Below are 25,246 nucleotides of genomic sequence, written 5' to 3' on the forward strand. Positions count from 1 at the left end.
CACTCCTCAATCTTCCCCTACCAAATACTTGCCTAAAGTTCAGTGGAGCCTCATCCCACTGATCTTAAAGCTCTAAATGGAATCTTACTTCATAACCCAGACTGACTCTCTGGTGGAGGGATGAGACTTAATTCACGTATAAGAATGTTCTTTCAATGCAAAAGGGAGACTCCATTCAGTTCGAGTAGTGGTACTTGCTCATTTAAAATCTGTAGCATCTTTGAGTGTTGAATTAAATTTGTATTAAACTAATCAAGCAGTGAAAGTTTCGAATGGAAGTCTTGTGAAGTATTTGTACAAAGATAAACAGTGGAAGACGACTGACTGGTCCAAGAGATACGACCTAGAAGCAAACCTTGGCTCACCAACGTGGCGATGGCGCTGCATGCCCTCATCTCTTCTGTGCTTAGAAATCGTTTTAAGTGCTATAAAGGGAATTGGCTGGTATTACTTCCTCTTTCTGAAGTTCCCAAATACCTGTGATGCAGCCACATATATACAAAGGTTGATGACAACTTGAAAAACAATAACAGGATAAGGTAACCCAATCGTTCCTAAGGAGATGGCTGAATATTGTGAACAAGGTGAAACTCCCGAAGGAATTATTTAAATTAACTTAGGTTGGTCATTCGGGATCTAATCAAGCCAATTGAATTGAGGAATATTATTTATGTAGAAAGAATCTTTTGAGGGCATAGAAAGAAGTTAGGTAAGTATTCTGTGCTACCAATCAATTGTTTTAATGATGACAGGAAAATGAAGGTTTGTAATACAAATACTTCTAATTTTTATGGGCTGATGTGTTTTAATTATTGATGTTTTGGTCTGCGAATGGTAAACGACTAGGGTCGTATTACATATACAGCACACTTTCCCTGAACAGCACAGAAAATAAGGTGCTTGCAAACTTTCAGAGGGACAGTCGTGCCCTCTGCCAGCCTCTGCCAGCCATGCTCGAGTGCAGGAGCACAGAAGGCATGGTGCTATGCAGTATTTTACAATTACAGGTTCAGTGGGAGCCGTTTTTCGAGCACTATAAGAAAGGGGGTAGCGAAACATGTCCACTTCCACCCTTCTTTCAAACCCAGCTAACAATAGAAATAAATCTATGGGCATCAGACAGGAACGCTAACTCAGCAAAGGTCTGAATACATCTGCAGCTTGTGTATAGAGGGATGTGTCCCTCCCACCTCTGGACCCCACTGCCATTGCACTGGCTGACCTCCTGCGAGTTATATCAGATAATGGGGAAACAATTATAATGAGGTATGATAAGACTTTTTCAACGTGTTAATATGTAAATAATTAACACATTTCAATTAAGTGTCAATAACAAATATTTGTCTTGCATGGCTGGTGTTAGAATCAAATTCGTATTTGAGATCATAACTGGCCAGTGATCACAAACTAGTAATCTAGTATATAGCTCATCATGCAACAGGACTCAATTGCGCACTACTAGGTGTAAAATAGTCTGCGTTAAAAAACTAAAGGTTCTGAAAAAGGATAAATAGTTGAGATAAGTTTTATTTACAATCAGCTGTAAAACAAAAAGTTCTGTTCAGTAACTGCATCCTAATAGCATTAAGCTGTCCTACAACTACATTCATATATGTATTGTGAATTAAACAAAATCATCACAATCACATGAAAATATCTTAACCATACCTAAGTACAATTAACTAAAATATGGCAGTTACAGCAATATATTATTTTTAAATATCCAAGATCCATGAAAGAATCTTAATTACATCACCAGTACTCTATTTACTATCTATAGTCCATTTCTTCTATTGATGAAGTCATTTTTAACAGCAAAAAATGGACTAAGATGTACATTACTCTAAAAGCTGAATCACACATTTTCAATAGGTGGCTACTCCGCTACTGAGCTGTATATGCTCCCCCATAAGCAGGCAATGTCCCAGAGATCGAAAGAGTGGCATAAGAAACCTAAGCACACACAGAGGACATGGATCCCTTTTTCCCTTGGAGAAACTATCTGCAAAGATAGATAGAGAGACAGAGAGAGGGACAAATAGATAGATAGATAGATAGATAGATAGATAGATAGATAGATAGATAGATAGATAGATAGATAGATAGATAGATAGATAGATAGATAGATAATTTTGCATTGGTACATGTGGGAAAGTGTCCTCAGAGAGAGAGTTCACAGTCTCAATATGAATACGAAAAAGAGATGGGTGAATTGCTAGAATTAATCATAGCCACTGATTCTTGGGGAGCATTGCAGTCCATTTCTTTTAGCCCACCAGGGTAACTAAGACAGGACTCTGTCATGTGTAGCTCAGCCTTGGAACACAGGCAAACAAAGACCGGTTGTGACATATTCCGGTCTCATCAGGAGGGTAGAGCTTGGTTCCAGTGACACAGTGAGCATGGGACATAACTCTGGTTATACTTTTCTCAATTAGGGAAGCACACTGAGATGGGTAGAACACTAATATTAATCTTCAATTAACTTGTTGTTCCTTCATGAGGGTCATCATATAGCAGTTTGTGAAGGACTGTTCCATTGAGGAGCAGGGTGAGTATTGATCTGCCTAAAAAGGACCTCTGTCTAAAGTGGCAAAGTAGGTGGAAAATGATGGGTTAGAATGCTACCTTGAGCAATTGGCAGTGTTTACACTATTTGCGAGCATTCCCCCATCACATTTTGTGTGTTTAAACAGCTAATTCGCGAAAGGTATACCTTTTTAGACTAAAGCCTGCAAGACAGTGCAATTGAAAGACTTACTGGGGACTTGTCTATAACTGACCTGGAAAGCAGTTACGTTTCTTGCTTTCTATTCAATGGTTTTATTTGCTTTAGCGTGTTCATCTAATCTTTCTCCCTGCTGTGGCACATAGCTTGTTTCTCATCTCTCTAACAGGCTCCTTTTATACTTTCAAAAGTGTCTGCTTTTTGGAGGCTTTTTTTCTTTTTTTTAAATCACACCAAGAGAGGACATCCATTGAAATTATAAAATATAATTTTGGACTTGTTTGTCCTTTGAGTCACTCTACAGCTTCGCCCTTCGAGCCAGTCTCCTGTGCACTTTAACTCCATGTTGCACTCTCTCTTGTTTGATTGATTCCACCCCTTTCACTTTGCTGTTTCTGTTTGTTTTCCTTCTTTTGGGCTCTATGTTGCTTCCCCCTAGTTGTGCCCTTCATGTTGCTTCCCCCGCGTTATGGGTTGTTTCCCCCACCCGCTCATGTTACTTATTTTTTGTTTACCATTCCAACTCAGATCAGTAAACATAAAGGAAATAAATGCTTGCATCATTTTGTAGGTGTGAGTGCCTACAAAATGAGGCAGCCAGCTCTGTAGGCTTTTTTTTTAACCTGTTTATTAGCCATGCTGAACAGCAACATGGATGCTGTGCAGCATGTCTAAATCCATTGAAAAAGTCAATAGGTCCCAAAGGCGAGAGATCTATTGGTGTTGTCTGTGTTTGTTCTACTTTTTTCTCAATTGAACGAAACACCAAGGTACTGACTTCATTATTCTAGCTATCTCCGGGTTTGGTGGCAACTATCAAAGTTAAGCCTAACAAACCTCTTCACCAGTAGCACCACATGTGTCAGCTGTTGAGTGTAATCATTTGCTATGCCTACTGCACACCTTCAATGACTACTTTCAGATGGTAATAAATTGGCAATCTGTCCTCCATACACAGCATTTACTTAAAGTCATTTATTGCTACAAACCACTTTCTTCATTTTATCAACTTGGAAACTTGTATGTGTTCTTTTTTAGCATTTTTCTAAAGAGTGTGAGCAGTTTCCTTTCTTTTGATCACAGTTGGTTTGAGAACAGAATATGCTAAACTAATATGTTGGTTAGTTAAACATTTAGGATGCAGGGCATATGTGTAGTATCCTCACTGCTAGACTGTACTGGTCAATAATAAACTTAATAGTGGCTTACATTCAGTTTTTTGTAATGTGCATTAAGGCAAAAAGGCAGAGAAAAACTGCGCGTCCAAAATGGTGAAATATTCAAAATGAGAGCCACAGTCTTCTCACACCATCCACTACAAACCAGTTCAAATCAGCTCACTTCAAAGGTATTCTTTCTTGTGTTGACGTCCCTTCAACTGGATACCTTAAAACTCAGACGATCCTAGAGTCTGAAGTACAGCGCCTCATGAAAAGGACAACGTAATGACGGTGATATTCACTACCACATGGCACAGCTGCAAGTCCCGATCATGTTCATGGGTATTATATACAATTCCTAAGAAGACTTCCTGAACGTTGTCAGTGGACTTTGCTCTCGCCAGACAATTGTCTAAACCGCATTATAGTCAAGAAAAAAACATTTGTTACAGTATTTCAAACATAACGATTGACTGCATATATGAGCACATCTATCCTCACATAGTAGCTGGAGAAAGAATTAAAATGCATAGAAACTGGATAACTGAGAATTACGTCCCAGCTCCAATTAATTAGAATAATATTGCAACTTGCAGTCTGGAGGATGGGTTTCTTGCTTTAGCAGCACCTGCAGAGTGCATTTTCTTTCTGAGACATTAGTGAGGGAATTTGGATCATATATCTGAATATTTACCAAAGTTTGAACCTCTTCTACAAAACCAGATGTTGTGTATTAGATGAAATAAAATGGTTTGTCCATTATTAATTTATAATAATTGTATTGGTTGCCTACGGCTTTGGAGAAATGATGCGTTTATTGTTGCAAAACACACCATCATGTTTCAATAGATGAACAAGGGGTACTGGCATTATCTAGTTTGGACCACAGCTGTATGTTTAATTGTTATCTTGTTCCTAGACCTTGTGTTACTCACAGAAAGGTGTCTGGTCTTGTGTTTTTAACACGTTTAGTTATGTTTAAGCTTTCAAAATAGAGATCATCCTCTCTGTGTTCAACTACGCTCTTTTTTGTGGTAGAGCGGTCGAGCAGTTAGGCTTATCAGAGGATAGTAGCATTTGTTGTACACACACAGTCAAGAAATGAGGCACACACTCAATGACTAACTCCAGGCCAATTGTTTTATATAGAAAAATATATTTTGTTACTTTATTTCTAGAACCAGAAGGTCTTTGTTGCAGATAAGTACAGTTGTCAATATGTATCAAGCATATCTATCAAATGTACTTTGTTTGGTTTTTGCAGATAAAGCAGTTTACAAGTAAGTAACACTTTTCTATTTCAAAAGTTGACACTGCAATTTTTCATAAGAGTCAATAGAGTCCTGGGGGAAAAATATGTTAGCACCGTTAACTGGTAAGCACACGACTTACCATTCCAGTCTTCAGGGGTTAGGATGTCCACAGGTCAAAATTTAGGCTGGCCCGAACGGTACACCACCAGCCACATGGGGCCGGATGAGTGCAGGGGCCAAGGTTAACATTTGGTTTATAATGGAATCTTTTGAGGACTGGGGGTGTTCAGTAGAAAGCAGATTGCAGGTAAATACCTGTGGTTCCAAGACACACACCTTGGGGTTTAGATCAGCACCTGGGAGGCCACAGGTTCACACTAAACACACACCCTCAGCGGCTCAAAGGTGGCAGGGTGCAAACACAAAGCTGGGCACCCAATGCTGTCCAATAGGGGGACTCCAGGGGTCACAAAAGATGCTGCAGGCTGGGTACAGGGGTTGGGTCTGGGAAACCAAAGGCTGGACTGAGAGGACTAGAGGAGGTGCCCGCTGGACGTTGCTGGCCATCGGTCAGATTCCCCAAGGACAGGGGACTGCAAGTGCAGGGGTCTCCTTGGACATCGGGTATATTCATCGGATCTGGTCTGGATCAGGGAGATCCTCCAGTTTCAGGCTGCAGGCATCGTAGTGTTGGCCAGGAGGGGTCAACCCATGTTGGACTCGAGGTCAGAACTGCCTGGGGACCTTCTCTGGTCCGGTGGGCCACCTGGACTCAGGCTGTGGGCATTGGGTGCAGAGTGGGCAGAGATCACGAATTCAGGGCGGTTCTGGAGTCCTTTTGGAGGGTTTCCTCTGGATAGGGTGCCCTGGGGCACTGTAATAGGAGGCCTGAGCCTTTGAAGGTCACCTCCAGGGGTTACAGTTCCTGCAGGGGGTAGGTGTGAAGCACCTCCACCCAGAGCAGGCTTTATTTCTAACCCCAGAGGGCACAAAGGCTCTCACCCCATGGGGTCACAAATGTGTCTGTTAGTGGCAGGCTGGCACAGACTTGTCAGCCCTGCACTAAAGGGTTGTGCAAAATACAGGGGACACCTCTAAGATGCTCTCTGTGTGCATTTTACAATAAATCCAACACTGGCATCAGTGTGGGTTTATTGTCCCGAGACGTTTGATACCAAATTTCCCAGTCTTCAGTGAAGCTATCATGGAGCTGTGAAGTTCGTAATGACAAACTCCCAGCCCATGTACTCAATATGGCCTCAGTGCACTTATCAATGTCTAAGAATGGACTTAGACACTGTAGGGGCATATTGCCCATGCAGCTATGCCCTCACCTGTGGTATAGTGCACCCTGCCTTAGGGCTGTAAGGCCTTCTAGAAGGTTGACTTACCTATGCCACCGGTAGTAGTTTGCGAGCATAGTGCCCTGGAAGGGATGCCATGTTGACTTTGCCTTTTTCTCAACAGCAACACCCACAACCTGCAAAGGCGGTGTGGATGTGTTTGGTGAAAGGGTGGCACACTACAGGATGCAGCCATTAGAGATCCACCCTGGTCACAGAGCCCTTGTGCCATTTACAAGGGTCTTAGCTGTGTGCCAAGGGTGTACCAATTGTGGAAAAAATGGTAGTTTAGTGAAAGAACACTGGTGCTGGGGCCTGGTTAGCAGGATCTCAGCACACAGTCAAGTTAGCATCAGATATCAGGCACAAAGTGTGGGGGTACTGCAAACAAGGGACCAGTTTCCTACATGTACGATCTATACCAGTAATGTAAATCAGGGGACAGAAAATAAGCCCTCCAACAGCAATAGGTCCTGGGCAACCCATCCACAAAGAAACAATTCAGCAATTAAACACTTAATAATAATAAAATCCCTTATAGAGCACAAAGCGTTACAATGCAGGGATTGCGCCACTTTGTAAATATGGCACAGCATTTTTGCCATAATATCGCCACATTAGCGTCTAACAAATTACACTAATGTGGCGATATATGGAGCAAGCGGCTCTAAAATTTGCCCCTTGATGTTTACCCGGTGATCCTCAGTGTATTGCCCCCATAGCACAACCACACAGAAGGAGTTCAACCCTGCTTCTTTTCATATCACAATTTATTTTCTTTCTGAGATCTATGTTCCATTCTCTCACTCTCCAGTGGTTTAAAAGGAGAAGCATACTGTTTCTAGTAACAGAAGGGAATGTGCGCATTATAACAAAGGTCACTTATGCAAGAGGGACTGGGATGGTGTGCACGAGAGGGAAAAAAGTGAATTCTGGCACACATCTACTGTTTTTCTACGACACACCGGTGAAGGCGAGTGTGAAATATCGGACCCTAAACCCCGAACACCCCCCACCGTCCCACCAGTGCTGTTATTACATTGTCTGGACATTTGCATACAATACTTTTTTTTACCAAAACGTAAGAATTTAACATTAATCCTGAAACAGCAAGCAGGTTTACAGTTAGCGGCCATGCCAGAAATACTCTCATGTTCTCAGACTTCTTAGTAAAGTTCCATATAAAATAGAATATTAACGGGGCCCATAGCACACATGTATATGCCTGTGTTGAAGGGAATGATCAAGTTTACAAGTGGCAACTACAACAGTAATACCCACTCAACTAACTTCTTTGCTACTGTTAATGACATCAAATTGCGGTGCAAATACCAACCAAAGCTCTCACATTCAACTATCATATTTAATCATTAGAATTAATCAATATATCTACAAAAGTGGGATTAGACTCAATATCGTTATCATTGGTAAAAAGCCATATTGAAACGTAAGGTAAGTTGCTGTCCAATTTCTTCTTTTGATTCATGTTCTTAACAGTCCTTTTCACAGTAGAAGTGTCTGAAATGTGGGCAACCAACCAGTTGCATCCCTAGGAAACTTGTGTATTAGTTATGGTAATGTAAACTGTTAAAAGTCGGGGATTTATCAGGGGCTTGCTTAGCTTGGTCAGTAAGTTTGGGGGAGTCTGAGCTTCTGATTTTCCAACAACGCTCGCATAAAATTTAAAAAACATTATACAACATGCAGGATGCATAAAAGGGGCTTAGGGGACAGTGGAAAGAGAGAGGCATGTGGAATGTTAGCAGTACAAAGTGAGAGAAAACATAATATTTTGTAAACTTACCAACGTATTTTAGGACTTTCAAAATAGCTGCAGAGATTGTGTGCACGTTTTTGTCGGTGTGTATGTAAAAAACTGAAAGCACCTGTACCCAACTACTTATCAGAAAATACATTTATTAAAGGGTGTGTAACACCCAGAGACCCCCCTCCTCCGAGGCTTTGCCAATGGATGTTATCATGTTGGTCAGTATCTCCTATGCTTCACTGGAAATAGTAATCATATAGTTAGATTCTATGTGAGTGAATTAAAGAGAGAAATGATTTTACTCCAAGTACTTTAGTATTTCCTAGGTTTCATTATTACATTTTAATAATTTATTAGATTAAAGCGCATGTGCAAGCAAAGCATGTGCATCCCTCTTTCAAATCATCAGTCCTAAAGTACGGTAGGACTATGGTTGAGCTAGGCATAATGCAAAGAGGGGGTCAATAGTCTTCACTTCCAAGTTGACATGTACATAGCAATGTGCTCCCATGGGTAATATGAGGGTAGAGGTAGGGCCAAGCAGGCTTCCATTACTGCGTCCATTGGAGAGAATGCATAACAGAGAAGTGGTATGGGTGTTGTTGTTTTGATATCCACTGTGGGCTGGGCTAAAGCCCCATATAGGTCATCTTCTCTAAGTGTGGGCTCTCAGCCTAAAAGTGCAAATATGAATCTAGATCTGTAATTTCAAATTGTAGAGGCATATTAACACTTTCAATTGTGCACCTACATTTTCATATATATTCATATAGTTACAGGATAACTTCATGTTTCATGCTGGAGGATACCCTACAATATGTTAGCCTGCAGTGTGTATTGAGAAAACATATTTTCAGAGTAAGGAAATAAACTGAGTTTTTCAATTTTTCCCACCACGTTTACTCCTTCAGCCGCTACCCGCCCTCATCCCACTACATAACTACACAAAGTTTCTCTCTTTGATAATGGGACTATACCATAGAAGTGTTGCATTCCATATTGGTAACATGTGCATCAGAAAAAAAGTGGATAGTACAGACTACTGAACTAATCATGATGAGTATCTTATGATAGTATCCTAAGGATCATTCTTCAGAGTGATCCACAAACATGGGTTTTTAGTTCTATAGCAAGACATATTTGTGTGTGTTAGACAGACCTGTATGTAACAGGCATGGGTCTTAATTAGTTAAGTTTGGCAGAGCATGAGCACTGCCCTGAAGCAGTGCAGCTCCTGTCCTATCAAACTTGTGGTTCCTCCATTCTATTTTAAGTGGTCGGAAGTGCTAGGTATACAACTGAGGAGCCTCCATTGACTTCATCAGAATATACCCATGACTGGGCGGACACATCTTCCAAGGACCACCAGGCCAAGGTGACAGTTACCTACCCTCATTTGTCATACAACACTTCTTACAACATAATCTTGTGTATACTTACACAATGACATGGCTTACTTGATTTTTTTTCCTCTCAGCACAGTCAGGGCTTTCTGCCTTTTAGGGCCATTTGTGTTTTTTGTTGTAAAGAAAGCAAACTCCTATTTTGGCAGTCTTTTTTTTTCCAAACAAAAAAATAGTTAAGCAGGTGCTTTAAAAACATGCCACATGGCACACGCACAAAGATGTTGGCTCTGTAACTACCTAAAGGAAGACATTTGCCAAATCGTCGTTACTTGTTCAGCTCTAATGACGGAATTAAAAGATCTGGTGAGGCAGTAAGTTTTTTAATAACAGAAAACATACATCTCCCAAGCGATCAGAGCCTGCCTTCAAGGAGAGGACGTGATGTTTTGCTTTAAATTCATTACCTTTATGAGCATCGCAGACTCAAAACGAACAAAGACAGAATTATAAAGGAGCACTTTCCTATTATGAATTGGCGCTCTCTGCTAACTGATTGAGACACTAATCTAGTAAATATTGTGCCAGAAGTGAGACGTCATTGTCGTCAGCCACTTACCTTGCAGAGCACCAACCAATTTAGGATTAAGCAGTAAGCATATTCTACTTGCACTGCTCTGAACATCTACAAGCAAGCAGTGCGCACCTTCTGTTGCCCTTATTATTAGCTTTAAGAGATCCTGTTAGGACTTGTCATCTTCTTTTCTTGGCGCAATATTTCTTGCATGGTGAAATGGTCCCAAATCAAAGCACTAGGCACTTTTAACTTGCAGGGCTCTTAACAACTATGTGTATGCAGTAAGCTCCTCCTGTTCTCTCAGTGTTAACATTAGAGACCCTGTAGTGACTTCTTGTTTTCCTTTAAAGGCTCACTATTTCTTGTATGGTGACATGAAATCAACAAGTCAGAGTACTAAGCTTGTTTTAGACTATTTGCATCACCAAAGGTATTATGGGATATGCCCTGTTTTCTTCCTCTTTTGGGTCAGTATTTTCGGTGTGATGAAATTGATACCAATCCAAATAATTTAGCATTATATTTGAGTACTTGTATGACAAAATGAAAAGCATGTTAAAGCACGAGTCACCTTTTCTAGTGTATTTGTACCACCAAACCAATTATGGCTTATGTCCAGTCGCCTTCCTCTTCTGGCCCCATATTTACCCTGTGATGAAATCGACACCAGTTCAAAAGGTTAAGTATTTTTCTCTGAGTAATTGCTGCAGCAACTTTAACAGGTTTTATAACATATTTATTCTAGTCATCCGGTATTGATGCTTAAGAAACTTAAACGTTTACATGTAATAATGGACGACTGTATAGAGCAAAGCGATGGAGTTTATTTTAACATGTTTTTAAAATCTGATTTTACAATAATTGTAAGATTTTTATTTACTGAACAATAAGCTTTTGATTGGCATTGTTTGGACTAGCGCCTTGAGACCCGCACGGGTGAGTAGCGCGCTTTATAAATGTTAATGATTTGATTTGATTTGATTTGATGGCACAGACTTGACAAACTCGCAGTTCTGAGAAGCAGGTGATTGTAATAGTAGCTCCATTCACAGCATAGTGAACCCCGTCAGGAAGGAGAGGACCTCAAAAAAGGAATTATGGTCCAATGCTAGGATGATACAGGCAATGGCACCTGCCCCCTGCCGGACCAGCACACCCTCTGCCAGGGTCTAAATGACCCTCATATTTCAACATTGGACTCATCTCATACAGGTGATAAAGAAAGACATAAGAGTGCAGCCTGGAGTGAGAGAGAATGTTTTCGGAAGTGGAAACATCATACAAATATACTGTCGGGATTGAATACAATCGTAAGAGACATTCCCATATGTGACTCAAGTTACTCAAGGACATGTATGGTGCAAGATCAATGTAAAGAAATGTGTCAACTGTTCCCGCTGTCATGTTTTTTACACTGTTCTAGAACACAGAATTCAGTTTTTGAAACCCCCATCCCCGCCCCTTCAGGAACTAAGGACTCAGACAATGTACCAGACCGAGACAGAAAAACAGCTGGACTGCAACCACCCAGCAAGCCATTAAGCAATATTTTAGTGGGATGTGTTTCAGGTAAAGATCAATCCCATTAGACAATACAGAGAGAGATAGTGGAACTAAAAACCTCCTTTCAATAATGAATAACACACTCAAGAACACAAGAAAACAAGGAATATGTTTTAAAGATTTATTTTAAAATCAAAACCCTAATCTAGTGCATATACTATGAATTTGACTGCAACAAAGACAAATAAAATGGTAGCAGTAATGTTTACCATAAGCATGAAGAAAATAAAAACTCCAACATAATATTTTTTTCTATGTTCATAGCAATTCTACCCTATTCTGCTACTTCTAAGCACTAAGTGAATTCTACCACAAGAGAAAATAAGACCTATTTCAGAGACGGTTCACATCCTAATTGAACAATACTGCTTGTGCACGGCGCATGGCCAGCTATTCTTGTTGTAGGAGGCAAGTTGCACTAATAAGTGCAGCAGGCAAAGGCTAGCTCCCTCACCGGTAGCCTTCAGTTAGAATCAGTTATCTGGTTCTTGAGGACCTGACCTGTTGTCACCTGGCGTGAAGATTCCCCTTTAGCCCTGACACTTTATGCTCAACTGTTATAACATTATTTTACTGTTGTTAAAACACTCTGACTAAGCAACAGAGAGAGGCCTGGTACCCTTTTTATTATTTCCATTCTGCATGAGTAGTATTTTTAATAACAACAAAAACTGGACACACAGGGCTTATTTAAGAGTTTGGAGGACAGCTTTCCTGTCCACCAAAGTCCAGACAGGGTGGCAGCTGCCTTCATGGCGTCCACCTCGTGGGAGTAATTAAGAGTTTCCTGCTTGGTCAGTGGGTGGAAACCTCAGTTTCTGTCTGCCGGCCTAGTGGGAAACAGACTACAGCATTGTCTCCAGCTCATAATAGAGCTGCCGGCAATATTGTAACCCGCAGGGTGCACCAGCACCCTCGCAAGGTTCACTGTCAGCAAAGCATACATTGAACGTTGCAAGGGTGCTGGGTAAGGGGGCCAAGTGCATGGCCGGTGCATGGGCCACCCTGCGGCCCCATGCACCTGTTCCCCACCAGCCTTTTCATGGCAGTGTTACCGCCATGAAAAGGCTCACAGAGAACAAGGTTGCAATCTGCAATCTTGTGGATTACGAACTCCACTGCCGCCAGGTCCCTGGGATCCTGGATCCAGGTGGTGCTAGTGGTTCCGTGGCGGTCTGACCACCAGAGTCTTAATGTGGCAGTCGGGCTGCCACAAAAGCGGTGGTCCTAACCGTGGCCACAAGTTTGCCCGTCTGAAGTTCACCACACTCAAAATGAAGCCCATACTTCTAGTAACTCTTTACAAATCAATAACAAATAATATAAACAGAACACAGAACAATCAGCTTTTAGATTAAGTACCGCAAAGATATTCAAGAAAACTTGATTATCACATTGTAGATCGAAACTACGTAAAACAAATGTTCTATTAATCACACATATTGAATTTTCCTTTAAACTTGTAAAACAAAATTCGGGAATAACACAAGGAGAAGCGACTTAGGGCCTGATTAAGATCTTGGGGGAAGGAGTATTCCATCACAAACATGATGGGTATTCCATGTGCAGTATTCCCATCTCCATAGGATCTAATGGGATAGTAATCGGGTATACAGGACATCCATCACATTTGTGATGGGGTAAACCCATCCACCAAGATTGTAATCATGCCACTTAATATTCATGACACTGCTGCAGGACAGTTTATAGAAGTCAAGATAACTTTATAGAAAAGCATGCATTAGAAAGCCTACTTTAAAAGACACCCTCATTTTAGCAAGTTATCAACTACAAACATTGGTTTTATTCACAACTTATTATATTGCACATTAACATTTGCCACAAAATACATTTGGAATTTGTATTCTGTAGATATCCAGTTTCTTTGGCATCTTCACATACTGAGGATAACAGAAACAACATGAAATACTGCCGACTTAAATACCTCAAATGGGGTCATCAGACCTTCTAACTGTTTGCATGCTGAGGTTCTAAAAGTCTGTGGGAGATCTATTTGAGACTACAGATATTAGGAATCTATTAGTCCCTTGCAAAAACAAACAAAGATAACTAGGGTTCTTGAAATTCAAAGTTGACTTCTCTTATGTATTCTGTAACTGAACTAGACAGAAGTGTGTATTATATGTTCAAGGACATTATAGAGATAGTTACAGTGCTAAACTCCAAGTGATCAATCAAAAATATGTAAATGAAAGAAAAACAACTCTTGAATAGGAGCAGTGTTGCCAGCAACTCTTTAGTGGACATGTGAGTACTGTCATTTCTATAATGGGTGGTAAATTATCAAAATATTTTTGGGAAATCATGACTATTTGATCTCATGGTAATTTATCTGTAGATGTTTTTCTCAAGAATGAACAACTACTGCCTCACTGCCTATTTTTTGCAGTACCTAAGAGCTAATTGTGCACAAGTAGAAGGAAATGTATTCACAATGATTCTAAAAGTGTTACTGGGTCTGGCATCTTGCCACTCGTTATTACACCCCCAATCGTTTTACTTAATAATATGACTGACGTATTTCTCCAATCACTAGATTCAAGGTTGCTTTAGAACAAGAGACTAGACATGCTACTTCCACTCAACTATAGGGTTCAACTTATCAGTTTGTTAGAAGGTCCAGATTTGCGATAGATCATTTCAGATCAAAATAAATGAGTACTGAGGAACTGAAAGGCATTTCGAAATGGTACTAGAGTGCAAAGTATATATTCAAACTTCAGTGAAATTAAATTCACCAACCTTAATTGTCTGGATGAGAAACAATCCAAAAGCTGTTTTTATCACCCATTAATACTTAACACATATTTCAGTTAATAAAATGATAGTGATACACTTTCTTAAATGTAGGAAACATCCTGCAATACACTGCATCATTATTCAATTAAACGTTTGATGGTTATTCACAATATCTGTAGTTTATTTTATTACAAAAATGAGATTTGTTTTCAAATCTCCTCTACTGTTGTACAAGGAAGATATCAATTCACTATGCCAAAAATCTGAGGTGTAAATGAAATCACCAGACATTTCAATATACATTCAAAATCAAAGTTTTTCTTTCTCGTGTGCCTAAATACTAATGGTTGCATACATATCTTTGGTTAGGTTTGAGATTTAGTAAAAAAAAGTCAGATTAATAAAAATAGATATCAACAAAAATAAATCTGTAACTCCATAAAACACTGTTTAAATAATAAAATAATTAAATATAATTACCTCCAGCAAGAATCTTCTCTTCTAGCTCAGCCATTTGTTTTTTGTATGCTTTCAATGCAGATTCCTTAAAAGATGGACGTACTTTCTTTTTCTTTGGAAGTTCAATTTCCATTTCAGTGAAATTCTGATTTTCATCTTCCTGCACATGTGTTTCACTGGTAATTTCACATTCAGGTTCTAGTATTTCATCATCAACTTGGTTATCATATGGAATGTCATATTCTTCATTTTCGGCTTCTACATAAGAGGTGTTGTATGCAGAGTTTTCATAATTTTGCACTTCGTCAAAATCGAATGTCTCATCAGTGTTTGTTCTGTTTTCTAATTTTGCAAGAACTTGCTCCATGACTTCCACATAGTCTGTTTCATTGCCAGCAGCGGTTTCACTATAATCGCCTTCATCATCTGCTTTGTAATAAAATGGCTCTGTGTAAACATCAGAATCAAGTGTTGTACTTGACTCGTTGGCAGTGGACTGTGACATAGTCCTAATTCTTCCCATTAATGAAGAGCCACTGTCATCATACCCACTCAGACTTTGAGTGCTTTTATTCCATACTACCTCTAAGGCTGATTTTGCACGCTGAAGTGTAGACCCGAACTTAGGAAAGCTGAAAGTTTTATCAGAAAGGTCAATGCTTAAACGACTATGCCATGATTTAGGTGGTGCTTCTTCAGAATCATCACTTTGTAGTTCGCTCTGACTCCGATGCATCATGGATAACCTGTTTTGATTATGGTAAATTTCTGAATGTGTTTCCTGATAATCCTCATAATGGCTGACCCACTTTCCTTCTGATTCCCTGTCAATGCTTGGACATGGTGGCACATTACCATCAGGGGCAAAGTCAAAGTTCTCAGTATCATACTGAAGATCAGTACAATCACAGTTATTAAAATCTGTTGTATACATAACCAGTTGTTGGTCTGAGGGACTTTTGTCATTATAAACAAAACCTTGTTGTGTTGAAACATCAAGACCTGAATCTGTTCCTTGCTCCAAATGATGCCAGTCTTTCCATGGTGAAAGGTCTCCATGTAAAGAAAGCTGTGAATCACTATAATGACTTCTATCCCCTGACATACAAATGACTCCATTGCTTACTCCACTGTCAACGGTCTCAGTATTTTCCACTTCATTCTGTTCTTGGTAAATGTCAATTTCTGGACTGAAATTCTGATCTTGTGAACTTGAATACCAGTTAGATGAAGCATCCTCTTGCCTCCTCTGCCAAAGCTCACGATCTGATGAAGACATTAATGAGCTACCATTAGTTCTAATAAAATACTGGTTCTCTGAAAAGTCTTGGGAATATGATTGACACAACTTGGAAAAATCTGACTCAGAGCGGCTAAGCTTGGGTGTTGAAAAGTCAGTCTGTGAATGCCAAAGTGGTGTTGTGTCAGAGTAGTAGATTTTCCCTTGTTTTTCTTGATTATCAAATACTGACGATTCAAAGGCCAGTTCACTGTACCCTGCTTTGTTCGAAAAAGTGTTGTCATCAGTATTTTGGGTAAGACGCCTGTCATCTGTAGATTCTCCATGATTTATAGTGTTGGATTTAATTTGAAAAGCTGATTTTGAGATAATTGCATAACTATTTCTGTTTATATCTGAGTCAAATTCTTTATCACTTTCCTCAGCAGATTCCCAATCTTCCGGCTTTGTTTTATGTTCAATTGATGAATGTTTTATATCCATGCTTTCATATGTCTGTGAAGAGGGAAGCCCTTTTTCTTTTCTTACTTTTATTCCATGAGTAAGAACATCAGTTGAAATTCCAATGCCCGTTCCTTTCAATTTGTAGCATTTTTTTAAAATTAAATCCCTTTCCTGTGGGGTTTCAAAGTATACCAGAATGGGCCTAGGCTTTGCATTTGGGCAGTCTCTATGTTGTCCCAGTCTGTGGGCAAATTCTACTTTAATGGTACTTTGTGCATCTGCAAATCCCATTTTCTCTACTAAAATTCTGTACACAAGCGTTTCAGAGTGTTCATTCTTTTCTTCAGGCACATTTAAAAATCTAAGACAAGGCTTGTTACCTTGGTGACCTATTTGTTTGATATAATCATGAATGTCTCTTGTTTCTCTTCTAGACTGTACAAACCCTGAACGCAACTGTTCAATTTCACTTTGCACAACTTCTACACTACTAGATATTTCATCAATAGATTGCTTAAGTGCATTTACATGCCCCCTTAGCTCTGAGAGTTCAGTTTCAATTTGACTGATTCCTTGAAGCTCCTTAAATATCATTTCCATAACATCATGGGTTTGGCTAATACAACCTGTCGAACTGAAGGTAGGCTCAACTGAATTTGCTTTCTGTTGGCGACCTGTTCGGTCCAGTGACTTGCTCCGTAGGCCCCAAGTCTTTTTCCATGTACTTACTTCTGAATCTGATGAGACACATTCTTGGCTTTTTTTCCATTTTCTCAATTTTTTTAAGGCTCCAAGTTTTAAAGTATGTAAAGTGCGTTCCCCTTCAGAACTTCCCTCAGATGGTGCAAGGCTGTTCAAGCTCTTTCTGTTACGCCTTACAGGCATTGTGTGAGATATATACTGCTTACTCTTGGTACTCCCCTTTGATTCACTTAAGGACTCAGAATATGAACTTTCAACTGAAGATAAGTCTTGAGGTTCATCATCATTATTATTATCTAAAAAAATACTACTTTCTAGCCCATTGGCTATGGCAACTCTGTAGCTAAATGTTGGAGAAAGGGAGAATTCTTTCTTGCCTGTGTTTTCTCCAGTTGATAAATTATGAGTAGGCGCACAATTTGCAATTTTTCGAACAGTACTTTTAATAGTGTGTGAAATGTTTGGATTTTTTGTTTGGTCAGGTTGGCAAATATATTGCTCTTTTTTGCTTTGACAAATGTCCTTCTTTCTTGTAGTATTTCCCAATTTCTTTGTAAACATTCCTTTGAAAAGATTATATATGTAAGATAAGATCAGGCTTTTAAAAGGAGCAGAAACCATGGAGGGCAATTTGTAAAAATCCTTCCTTGTGAAAAATATAAGTTGAATCCTGAATAAGTTGTATTTCCACCGTCTGTACACGGTTTTACTTCAGAATTGAAATCTAGTTCGTGTAGATGACTACTAACTATTGCTTGGTGTCTTAGGAGAAAAACACACCTGATGAGTAGTGCTAGTAAGAGCCAAATCTCAGAGAAGGATCACATTTATAGCATCTTCCTCCAATACCCATGGTTCCTTGTGGTGTCTATAAAGGAGGCAATTGCATTATTATTCACATCTCAGTTTTAGCTAGATAATGTAACAATTTCAAATAAAGTTAAAACTGCTACGTGTTAATAAAAACATAACCAGAAACAGCAAGAAATAAAGTCCAAGTTGGCAATGCACTTCTCAAACGTATGTAATTCTAATCATAATAATAATGCATGATCTCTTCATGATAAATCACATTTATGTATTATGCATAAGATCAGGTAGAGAAATAAGCTAAATAAATTTAAAGTAAATATTACTTATAAGAATGTGCACAAAGGGATGCTAAACTAAATCTATTGGGAATTCTATTACAATTATGTAAATAGTCAAAAGAGGTAAACTAATTAGCAACTCTCATCTTTGCCTCAACCCGAATAATGCATATTTAATTTCTTTTGTACCTCTAGGATTGTTTCATTACAAATGTCTCTGTACTCATCCTGATGAAGACTCTGAGAAATAATTCCCTGTGTTAGAAACATAGGGGGTCATTCCTACATTGGCGGGCGGTGGTCGCCGCCCGCCAAGCGGGAACCGCCACTTGGCCGCTCCGCGGTCAAAAGACCGCGGAGGCCATTCTGGCTTTCCCGCTGGGCCGGCGGGCGCCCGCCAAGGGAGCGCCCGCCGGCCCAGCGGGAAAGGCCCTGCAACCCAAAAGCCGGCTCCGAATGGAGCCGGCGGTGTTGCAGGGGTGCGACGGGTGCAGTTGCACCCGTCACGATTTTCACTGTCTGCTAAGCAGACAGTGAAAATCATGCTGGGGCCCTGATAGGGGGCCCCTGCACTGCCCATGCCAGTGGCATGGGCACTGCAAGGGGCCCCCAGGGGCCCCACGACACCCGTTCCCGCCATCCTGTTCCTGGCGGTAAAAACCGCCAGGAACAGGATGGCGGGAAGGGGGTCGGAATCTCCATGGCGGCGCTGCTTGCAGCGCCGCCATAGAGATTCAGCCCAAACAGGGGAAATCTGGCGGGAAACCGCCGGATCCCCTTTTCTGACCGCGGCTTTACCGCCACGGTCAGAATGGGCAGGGAAGCACCGCCAGCGTGTTGGCGGTGCTTCCGTCATTTTAGCCCTGGCGGTCGCGGACCGCCAGGGTTAGAATGACCCCCATAGTGGCCTTTTGAAACATGGTTCCATCCTGATCTCATTTGTTTCATTCACAGTCAATGACTAGGATTATCTGTTTTGACATCTTTATATTTTGACATCATTAAATCCACAACTGATCTCTGCATGTGACCACACTTATAAATATATAGCGCTTTTCATTACTTGATTGTGCTTTGATTGTATATACCGCTTAGGTCCACTGTGTTTTTTTCATTCACTGAAGTTACTATCATTGTGAATTTTGAAAATGCACAATTGAGTCAATGGCAAAGTCCCTCTACTGCTTTGTGCTGTTTAAATTACCCTGAATAAACGATTGCATCTTTATTTTGTCTGAACCTAATTCGTTCATTTTTCTACATGTTTTCTGCTTTGATTTCTTTAATCATTTAAGTGTATTTTTCAAATCAACTTTGTTATACTAAATGGGCATTGTTAATGTTATTGCAATGGAGGTAAAACTGTCAATTTAAGAAAATGCAGAACTTTCTTTCCAAAACAAACACCTTCGAGGCCACTAAAATATATTCACCAACTCACTTTACTTACCAGAAAAGGGATAAAATATTATTGAGAAATAATAATTTGGTAAACTAAACCAATGAAGCCTACTCAAGGATGTCAAAATGTGGTTAAAATGTAATCTCAGTGTAAACATATCCATAACCTAATACTATCAAATACAGATGTGTGATCTTTGACAACTCTTCAAAGAGGAGCCATGTGGCAGCATATTGTTGGTTGCAAAATACTTCAATAGTGCTCTGAGTTCCTAGGATAGTCCTCATTTTCCCTTAGTTCTGTTATCGATCACAGGACCTGTTTTAACAAGCAACTTTGTACTCAGGTTCTGTTAGTAAGTGAAGATCAGGATGCTTACTATATTGCAGTCAATAAGAATATTTACCTAAACTAATAACTGGTTTTAACTCATGCTCTGCCCTGTTCAACTCAACACCAATTACCACTGGTTTGCCTTTGACACATTTATTGATGAGCAATTTTGACACAGGCCACACTATTTAGAGAAATTAAGTGCTTAGTATTTGAACTTAAAATTCTATTTGACTTTTTAAGCATATTGTTTTAGTGAGCATTTTAATTTAATATTGCCTACAACTGACTGGAGCCACCATAGCCAAGTTAGCTCATGCCCATTAGTTGTACAAGGGGCATTAGTAACGGAAGTGAATTCATACTTTTTTATGGTCTTCTGTTTGTCACATTTTGTGATCTGCCTTGTCTTTCTGAGCAGTGATCCAATAATAAACACCAACAGATTAGCGAGTGTAGTTAACGGGAAACTACAAATGTTATGGCATTAGGCCTTACATAATTCTTGAGTGTAGGGAAAACTAATTTTCAGATCTTACAAAATGAAACAATACATGAGCAAGCATTATAGTGCTCATGTATCACTGGATCAGTTGCTCAATATTGATAAACATGGTCTTAAAGATGCCTAAAACAAGGAGAGGTTGCTTCTTTTCTGACATTATACATCTGGATACTTTTTTATTTTACAAACAAATAATGTTTGAATAGAATAGAAAAAGAATATGATGGAGAACCTGTAGTTAAAACGTCTCAGTAAATTTTATTGAGCAGACATTGACTAAAATAGGGATCCTCATCATGTACACACCCATAGGCATGCCTTTTGTTAGCAACTACATTCTGATATCAATGGGGTCTCTGCAAAATAAAAGCAATGGTCCATTTCACTCACTATGGTATGGGCTGAGGTCGAATTAAAGGTCTCAGATTTTGGTGGAAGGTAAAACTGATATTTATGAAATGGGTCTAATTCTGGAGGAACATTTATCAAAATGAGCAAGGGTGCCAGCAGAACCATCTGGGTAGTTCTGAGCTATGACAGGAAGAACAGGATTGTTCGAAATGGGCTCTCTAGTTGGCAGAGATATACACCCTTGTCTAAATAGGGACTACAATCCTAGCGAGGGTAATTCACAACACAATCCAAATTATCCTGTGCCCACCCTCTGGTAGCTTGGCACTGAGCAGTCAGGCTTCACTTAGAAGGCAATGTATAAAGTATTTGTGCAAAACATTATACAGTAACACAGTGAAAACACCACAACAGTACACCATACTGGTTTAGAAAATTAGAAATCTGAATAAAATAGGGCAGAAATGACAAAAGTCCAATAATCAGAAGTTGAAGTATCACTTTTAAAAGATTTAACCCCCCAGGTGTCCTGGATGTAATGGTTACGTCCTGGGCAGCACTGCTCGGGTGCCTAGGACATAACCGTTACGTCCAGACAGTGGCCTACGGGGGAAGCGCTAGCAGGGATGCAAGAGGAATCACTTCCCCTTCCACCCCCACACCCCACCTGACCCCCCCACATGGCGTCTGATGATGTCAGCATGCAATCGCGTGCTGACCTCATCAGAAGCTGCCCCCACCGAAGTGAAAAAGCATTTCTCCTCCGATCACGTGGAGGGGGCGAGAGAGGCATGAAAGGAGAGGAAAGGCCTTTTCTCTCCTTTCATGTCTCTCTCTACAGAAATGCCCACTAGACACCAAGGAAATTGTTTCTTTTATGTTTACTCATAAGGGGAGCGGCCCCTTGGGCAAGGGCCGCTTCCCAGGGGGGCAATTTATTTTTAGGCAATTTCTGCCCCCCCGGGAGCAGATCGGTCTATTATAATTAGGCCGAAACCGCTAGACACCAGGGATAATTTATTTGTTGTTTTTTTTTGTTATATACATGGGGAGTGACCCCTTAGGCAAGGGTCGCTCCCTTGGGGGCAAATTTACTTTTAGGCCATTTCTACCCCCCTTGGGGGCAGATCGGTCTATTTTTATTAGGCCAATCTGCCCCCAAGGAGGGCAGAAACCACTAGACACCAGGAAGTTTTGTTTTACCTTCATGTTTTTACATAAGGGGAGCGGCCTGGTGAGCAAGGGCTGCTCCTCAGGAAGCAAAATAGTTTTAGGTCTTTTCTTCCCCCCCCCGGGGGCAGATCGACCTATTATAATTAGGCCGATCTGCCCCGGGGGGGGCAGAAACCACTAGACACCAGGGATGTATATTTTTTTATGTTTACTTTTTTGTTATACATATGGAGAGTGACCCCTTAGGCAAGGGTCGCTCCCCTGGGGGGCAAATTGTATTTAGGCCATTTCAGATCGGCCTATTTTTATTAGGATAATCTGCCCCCAAGGGGGGCAGAAACCACTAGACACCAGGGATTTTTTTTTTTCAGTTTTAAGTGAGGGGAGCAAACCCTTAGGCAAGGGTCGCTTCCCTGGGGAGGGGAAATTTATTGTAGGCCATTTCTGCCCCCCCTTGTGGGCAGATCGGCCTATTGTAATTAGGCTAATCTGCCTCCAGGGGGAGCAGAAAACCCTAGACATCAGGGATTTTTTTTTAGCTTATTTTTTTTATATGGGGACCGACTCCTTAGACAAGGGTTACTCCCCTGGGGGGGGGGGCAAATTGTCTTTAGGCCATTTCTGCCCCCCTTGGGGGGAAAACAGCCATTTTTGGAAGGCCCATCTGCCCCCAAGGGGGGCAGAAAGCCCACCAGAGACCAGGGAAGTTTTTTTCCAAAATAAGAGGTTGGGGGTATGGTCATACCCCCTCCCCAAATAAATGGGTCCAAAGTTGTTCTGCCACCCGGTGGGCAGATGGGGCAATTACCCCGGATCCACTCCCCAAGGGGGCAGAAAGCATACTAGATGCCAGGGAATTAATAAAATATATAAAATTGTGGGGTGGTGGCTACCAACCAGTAAGGGCCTGACTATGCCCCCACCCCAACTGAAGGGGGTAACAGTCTTTCAGCTCTCCCCCCACACACTAAAACATCTTATCCCACAGCAAGCAAGAGGACATCTGATTATTTTGGGTTCTGGTTTTACATTTGGGCCATGAGAGCTTTGCTGACTCTCAAAATCGTCCCACTTGGACTGGTGAGGGCTGCACTTTTTGGACTTTGGGACGCTGCCATGTAGAGTGGTGTGCTTCACATGCACGCGCACCATTTTCTTACCCACAATGCCCTGCAACCTCCAACGTTGCTGGAAATCACACATTTTTGTGATGGAACCTTTCGGAATCTGCAGGAATCCACAAAATTCCTACCACTCAGCATTGTCTCATCTATACAGATAAAAATTCTGCTGCACTTGTCAGCCTAAAAATGTTTTTTTTCAAACTGCCCATTTAGACCTGCTTTGGTTCCCTCTGAATTTTGACATGTTTTTGGCTCTTTCCCGTCACAGGCACTTGGCCCACCTACACAAGTGAGGTATCATTTTTACTGGGAGACACTGGGGGATCCACGCAAGTCACACCTCCCTGGACTCCCTCGTGTGTCTAGTTTTCAGAATTGTCTGGGTTTGGTAGGGTTCCCTAGATGGCTGCTGAGCCCAGGACCAAAAACACAGGTGCCTCCCGCAAAAACAGGTAGTTTTGTATTTGATCATTTTTATGTGTCCAGATAGTGTTTTGGGGAATTTCCTTTCGCAGGCACTAGTCCTACCCAAACAAGTGAGGCACCATTTTTATCGGGAGATTTGTGGGAACGCTGGGTAGAATGACATTTGAGGCTCCTCTCAGATTCCAGAAATTCTGTCACCGAAATGTGGGGAAAAAGTGTTTTTTGGGCCACATTTTGAGGTTTACAAAGGATTCTGGGTAACAGAACCTGGTGAGAGCCCCACAAGTCATCCCATTTTGGATTTCCCTAGGTGTCTAGTTTTAAAAAATGCACAGGTTTGGTACGTTTCCATAGGTGGCGGCTGAGATAGAGGCCAAAATCTACAGCTAGGCACTTTGGAAAAACACGTCAGATTTCAATGTAAAGGTATTAGGCTTACCCATGCAAGTGAGGTACCATTTTTATCGGGAGACTTGGGGTACACAGAATAGCAAAACAAGTGTTATAGCCCCTTGTCCTTCTCTACATTTTTTCCTTCCAAATGTAAGACAGTGTGTAAAAAAGACGTCTATTTGAGAAATGCCCTGTAATTCACATTCTAGTATGGGCCCCCCGGAATTCAAAGATGTACAAATAGCCACTGCTTCTCAACACCTTATCTTGTGCAAATTTTGGAAATACAAAGGTTTTCTTGATACCTATTTGTCATTCGTTATATTTCAGCAAATTAATTGCTACATACCCGGTATAGAATAAAAACCCATTGCAAGTGCAGCTCATGTATTGGCTCTGGTTACCTAGGGTTCTTCATAAACCTACAAGCCCTATATATCCCCACAGCCAGAAGAGTGCAGAAGACGTAACGGTATATTGCTTTAAAAAATCTGACATTGCAGGAAAAAGTTAGAGTAAAACGTTAAGAAAAATTGCTGTTTTTTTCACCTCAATTTCAATATTATTTTATTTCAGCTGTTATTTTCTGCAGGAAAACCTTGTAGGCTGTACACAAATTACCCCTTGCCGAATTCAGAATTTTGTCTACCTTTCCGAAAGTTTAGCTTTCTGGGATCCAGCATTGGTTTCACACCCATTTCTGTCACTAACTAGAAGGAGGCTGAAAGCACAAAAAAGTTTTGAAATGGGGACTGTCCCAGTAAAATGCCAAAATTGTGTTGAAAATGGGGGTTTCTGATTCAAGTCTGCCTGTTCCTGAAAGCTGGGGAGCTGGTTATTTTAGCACCGCAAACCATTTGTTGATACCATTTTCAGGGAAAAAAGCCTTCTCCTGCAGCCCTTTTTTCCCATTAAAAAAAAAAACTAAATTGTCACTGTATTTTGGCTAATTTCTCGGTCTCCTTCAGGGGAACCCACAAAGTCTGGATACCTCTAGAATCCCTAGGATGGGGAAAAAAAGAACGTAAATTTGGCTTGGGTAGCTTATGCGGACAAAAAGTTATGAGGGCCTAAGCAAAAACTGCCCCAAATAGCCAAAAAAGGACTG

The 25,246-nt window shown here is 40.7% G+C and overlaps 1 protein-coding gene across 1 annotated transcript in view; it reads right to left on the reverse strand.

The window, feature by feature from the left end:
• Window positions 1-25,246, reverse strand: part of UNC13C (unc-13 homolog C) — a 1,168,779-nt gene that overhangs the window by 1,079,945 nt on the left and 63,588 nt on the right. Inside the window, exon 2 of the mRNA XM_069222447.1 lies at window positions 14,976-18,208. Within this exon, the coding sequence (XP_069078548.1) occupies window positions 14,976-17,961 (2,986 nt within the window). The 5' untranslated portion in view covers window positions 17,962-18,208. The remainder of the gene's footprint in view (window positions 1-14,975; window positions 18,209-25,246) is intronic.

Source organism: Pleurodeles waltl, chromosome 3_1 (assembly GCF_031143425.1).
Source record: "Pleurodeles waltl isolate 20211129_DDA chromosome 3_1, aPleWal1.hap1.20221129, whole genome shotgun sequence".
Classification (NCBI taxonomy): domain Eukaryota; kingdom Metazoa; phylum Chordata; class Amphibia; order Caudata; family Salamandridae; genus Pleurodeles; species Pleurodeles waltl.